Source organism: Microtus ochrogaster, chromosome 4 (genome assembly GCF_000317375.1).
Source record: "Microtus ochrogaster isolate Prairie Vole_2 chromosome 4, MicOch1.0, whole genome shotgun sequence".
NCBI lineage: Eukaryota > Metazoa > Chordata > Mammalia > Rodentia > Cricetidae > Microtus > Microtus ochrogaster.
Window position 1 is genome coordinate 82,614,386 of NC_022011.1, and position 5,365 is coordinate 82,619,750.

Sequence of the window (5,365 nt, forward strand, 5' to 3'; positions counted from 1 at the left end):
GGGAGGGAGGGAGGGAAAGAGGGAGGGCGAGGGGAGGAGAAAGCGGCGCGCGGGGAGCCCGGCCGCGCTCCGCCGCTCCTCACCTGGGCCGCCGCTGCCGCGCCGTTTCCATGCTGCTGCTGTTGCTGCTGCTGTTGCTGCAGATACTCTGCATGGCCGCCGCCGCCGCTGTCCACGTCCAAGGCAGCCATTTCCTCTTGTTTCACAGGCTTTTCGGGAGCTGCAGGCACAGCGCGGGGGGGGATGGGGCGGGGAGGAAGGCGGGTGCGGGGAGGGAGGGAGGGGGGCCCGCGGGCCGCGGCCACATTAGCGCCAGCCGGGTCCCCGGCCCCTTTCCCCTCCCCTCCCCCCGGGCCCGGGCCCGCGGCCGCGGCGGCGCGCTCCCTCCTCCCCTCGTGCTGCCCCCGCCCGCCGCGGCTGTAACCCTCCTCCTCCTCGTTCCCTCCTCCTCCTCCCCGCGCTGCCCCTGCCCCCTCTCCTCTCCTCTCTCCTCCTCTCCTCCCCTTTCCCTCCGCGGCGCTCGCCGCTCTCGCACCGTCAGTCACTCACACACACGCCCGCCCGCCGCCCGCGCCCGCACACAGGGGGATGCGCTCCCGGCGGGAGCGAGGCCGGCCCGGCCCGAAGCCGCCGGGGCGCTCGGCGCTGCTGGTGGGGGCTGGAGGGCTGGACGCTGGCTGGCGGGGAAGGGGAAGGAAGGGAGGCGACGGCGAGTGCGGCTTTGCGCCTCCACAGACACTCGGTCCGCACGCTCGGGGCCGGGAGCCGGCGGTGGCGGCCCCGGGCTGGCTGTGGGCGGCAGCGGCGGAGGCAGCAAGGGTTGCTCTCGCACGGCTCTTACGTACCGGTCATAGTGTGTTTAGGACACCTCAGGCGGGGCTCCCCGCCGCCTTACACATGGTGAGAAGCGAAGGCGGCGGCGGCGGGAGAGGATGCGGGAAGCGGCGGCGGACACGGCCCGAGCGGTCCGGGGATTTTTTTTTTCCTATTTTGATTGACTGTGCGGGAAACACAAAAGGTGGAGCCTCCAGCCCAAAAGGGGGGAAGAGGGTGACAGCCCGCCCGGAAGTTCCGCCCCTCTTCCCGGCGCTCATTTGCCGCCACGCTCTCCGTCGGCTGCGCTCATTGGTCCCGGCGCCCGTCCGTCGCTCGGCCAGGCGGCGGGCTTCCTGTTTGCCCCCGGGTGGAAGGGGAGAGACAATGAGCGGCCGTGGCGCTGTAGGTTCCTGAGAACGGCCCCGGCTCGCGCGTTTACCCCGCCGTCCCCGCCTCGTTCCTTGGCCGCCGCTGCTGCCAGGCCCGAGGCACAAGCCTCCTCTACTCGCCGGCCCTTGGAGCAGGCCTCGCCAAGCTGTCGGGGAGCTGAGCTGGGGAGGAAGTCCCCGGTGGCTCCGGCTCCGCTCGACGTTTCCTCCATCCTGGCAGCCGCCTGAGCTGGATCTCCCCAGGGCCTGGGCTCTCGGAGCTGCCTCTTGCCGGCGCTGCCAGGAGGCCACCGCCGCTCAGCCCCAAGGCTGCTGCTGCTGTCGCCGCTGCTACTGAGCAAACCGGACCCGCCCCATGAGCCCTGGGGGAGGGAGCTGGTATTGGGGGAGACACCCCCTCCGAGACTGGAGGAGGACTTTTTCACACACATTCAATTCTCTGTCGGATCCATCGCCTTCCCATCCCCCCTACAGACCCCCCTTTAGCCCCTGGTTTCCAACCATCTTTTATGGACCCTAGAGGCAGGCGCTTATTGCTAAAAGGTATCTCAAGTCGCTTCTTAAGGGAAAAGAGTTTTAATTCTGGCCCGTGATACAAAAACAGGCTTGGCTATATTATACTTAATGAAGCACAATCACCTTTTCAAATTGTTTTGCTGCTTAATCCTCCTGAGAAAGCAAGTCAACAATTGCCAACATTTGTTAAAATAGTAAATCTCACTAAAGTGCCCTTCCCCCTTGGGAGCATTTAGGTACACTTTTTCACTTAGTGATTTAGGTTAACACTCCTTCCTTTGACATCCTTAATGACTTGCTGTCATCAGGAGAAAAATGCTCAGGTTCTCTGTGTGCTCTGCCAACAAGAGACATAGCTGCCTATGTACCTTTGGATACATTTGCTAAAAGGTTAAATTCAAGAGGAGGAAACACTGTCCACAATACTCCCATTTATTAGAAGTCTGTCTCAAGTTAAAATCAACCTTCCGATTATTGTAGTTATATTTTGTGATATTGTGAAGACGAAACATCTAAACTAATGCACTAACTTAAAAAAAAAAAACTTACTTCATTTGCAAAAAAAAATGCATCTCAGTTCCAGAAGACTCATATTTGTTATCTATGCTCATAGAATAGCAAACCTGTGCTTATAATGCAAAATCTTACCAACGACTTGTCCTTAAAGCACACACATGTGCAGACATGCAAAAACAAAATTTGAAATTCTAAGTCCAAGAATAGGATTCATTTCTTCTAACAGTAGTTTCCTGTGTTCCTATATTTCACTAGAAGTATTGCTTTTTAAATTGAATAGTATAAATAGTACACTTTTACACCTAATTTTTTGGAGAAAAAATGGACTGATTGGAGGGATGGATGGATGGAAGAGCAAGGTAGAGATGAAACCCAAGTTAATGGGAGTCACAGACTTGTAACTTTATCCTGACCTGGATGCTCTAAAAAGAATATTTCAGGAGGACCTAGGACTTACCACAGGGCAGGGAACCCTGACTGCCCATTGGACTGGAGAGGGAGGGGGAGAGGAGTGGGGGGGGAAGGGTGGGAGGAGGGGGAGGGAAATGGGAGGAGGTGGAAACTTGTTTTTTTTCCTTTTCTCAATAAAAAAAAGAATATTTCAGACATTTTCTGATATTTTTAATGCTGACAATGACATATTCTCCATTGTGTTGTGAATGAACAATCTTTTTAGATCACAAAAGCGATAACCCACACTGGCTATTTTGATACATAGCTTCTAAAGAATGCATGTTAACAAAAGCATCACTCAAGACTATAGTGAGCTTCAACAAACTCCAACCACATCGGAAAGAGTTACTGTTATAGGCTATCTTTTTTTTTTTTTTTTTCCGGGAGAAGGGGTTGATTTTTCCAGACAAGGTTTCTCTGCGTAGCCCTGGCTGTCCTCGAACTCAATCTGTAGTAGACCAGGCTGGCCTCAAACTCGGAGATCCACCTGCCTCTGCATCCTGAGTGCTAGGATTAAAGGTGTGCGCCACCACCACCCCACTATTAAAGACTATGGTGTCTTGAAAGATTACTTTTTTCTTAACTAGTGCAGACACATTCAAACCGTATGCAAAACATATATGTATATATAAAACATGTAGTAACTAATATAGTATAATTCACAATGGAGTAATATGTTTTGGTATAGTCATTAAATAAAAATTTTAAAGTATAAATATCATGAATAAATCTCAAAACAGATCTGTTTCCCCCCCATCCTCATGCCTTGGCCCAGTTTCTTGTCATGTTTTCTCTCAAGATTTTCATGAGCTATTCCTGGCCAGGAAACAAAACCAGATCACCTTATTCCTCTGTAGACTAGGACAAAACTCAGTAATGACATCAGCTACAACTCCAAGAAAAGACGAGGAAACCAAGCCGGGACTGTAAGGTACTGCACTGAACGGTGAAATTGGAAGTCATGATCAGCGGTTAGTCTTACCATATCTAGCTGAAAATGTCGGTGCTCTCTGGACAGCTGGGCATGTTTAACTGGCCTCTTGGTTTCTCTTTTTTCATCTATACCAGTGAGTTGGTTCAGAAGATGTAGAACTTGGAACCACTTTTAAAAAGCAGTGGGGGGAGGGGGGAGTGGCTAGTTACAGAAGTGTAAGTTTTAAAACACACCAAGTTGTGACCATCCATGGATATAAATAATATGGTAGCTGTTGGTTTTAGTTGTCGCATTGACACAATCTATAATCACCTGAGAAGAGTCTCAGCGAGGACTGGCCAGGTCAGGTCGGCCTGTGTCTGTGAGGGGCTGTCTTAATTGATGTGGAAGATACAGCCCACCACAGGTGGCATCATCCCCTAGATCTGAGTCCTGGATTGTGGAGACAGTAGACCAAGTTGTGCGAGCCTTCACTTCTCTCCGTGTATGCCATGCGATAGGCTGAATTCCTTGCTTGACCTCCGCCCTCTAGAAAGGACTGTAAGGTAGAATTGTAAACTGAAGGGAGCTTTCCTCCGCTAAGGTCAGGGCATTGTGTCACAGCAACAGAAGTGACACCGAAACAGAAACTCACTGTAACATTCCTGGCGGGGATGACAGACACTAAATCTTAAATGTTTGAAGAGGAAAATGAGGACCAGACAGAGATGACCCAGCAGATCAGAAGGGCTTGTGGCCAATCCTGACAGCACAGTTGGTCACGGGAACCCACGTGACAGAAGTCTCCCCCACAAGTTGTCCCTCACTGTGACACGCATGCTGTAGCGCTCAGGCCCTCCCCAAAACACCATACATAAGTAACTATGAAAAGAAAATGTAAGGAAAACGAGATTTGAATGGACTTCCCAGGTGCTGTCAAGTTTTACTTCGGTTAGACTGAGTACAGCGCCGTCGCTCTTCACACTGTGTTGTCTGAAATATTGTATCAACGTCTTCAACTTAAAGCAAAACTTTTAAATGAGTATCTGTAAAGGCAGTGGAACAAGCATGCCTTGACTGACCAGTACGGGAGTGACTCATGACTCGGGGCTCCAGCCTTAGTCACCAGAGAACCTGACTAAAGCAAGGACCATAAAGACGGAGCATCTGGGAGATGGCTTCCGATGTGTGGGCAGGCTACCAGAGGACAGCCATGGCCCATAGGTAGGAGGGTTTGGAAGCAGAGCTAAAAGGAGAAGGGGACCAGGGCACAGACTCAGGAGACTTTGCCGTGCTCACAGTCCTATTGGCTGTTTGTTCCAGACACGAACAAGTTTCTTGCCTTTAAAACACTCCATGTAGGCCAGGCGTGCTAGTACATTCTTGAAATCCCAGCTGTTGGCATGCTGAGGCAGGAGAATCTCAAACTGGCTTGCTGGGCTACACAATGAAACTATCTCAAAATAAGAAGTGAAGAGGGCGGGCCGGTTATCTGAGTGGCCACGTGCTTGCCGAATATGTCAGAGACCCCGTGTTCAGTCCCCGTCACCTATATGTGACCCCTCCGTGGGGCGGCGCGGTTGCCTCTGGAGTGGTCTGAGTTTTCCTTATGCATACTCTCGAGAGCTTGCCTTCCTGACACCAGTTTCAACATTCAGCACTAAACACTTCCTCCTGAGTACTCTCCTCCTTCAACCTCATCTGCTTTCTGGTTTTCTCTCAAATGAATATTTCTCCATTTTAGCCACACAGTCTAATTTAA

At 51.9% G+C, this 5,365-nt stretch overlaps 1 protein-coding gene across 1 annotated transcript in view; it reads right to left on the bottom strand.

The window, feature by feature from the left end:
- Sp3 (Sp3 transcription factor) overlaps positions 1 to 952 on the bottom strand; it is a 45,485-nt gene extending 44,533 nt beyond the window's left edge. Inside the window, exons 1-2 of the mRNA XM_013346042.2 lie at positions 846 to 952; positions 84 to 220 (exon numbers count right to left, since the gene is read on the bottom strand). Coding sequence (XP_013201496.1) covers positions 84 to 220; positions 846 to 852 — 144 coding nt within the window. The 5' untranslated portion in view covers positions 853 to 952. The remainder of the gene's footprint in view (positions 1 to 83; positions 221 to 845) is intronic.
- Positions 953 to 5,365: the final 4,413 nt, after the last annotated feature.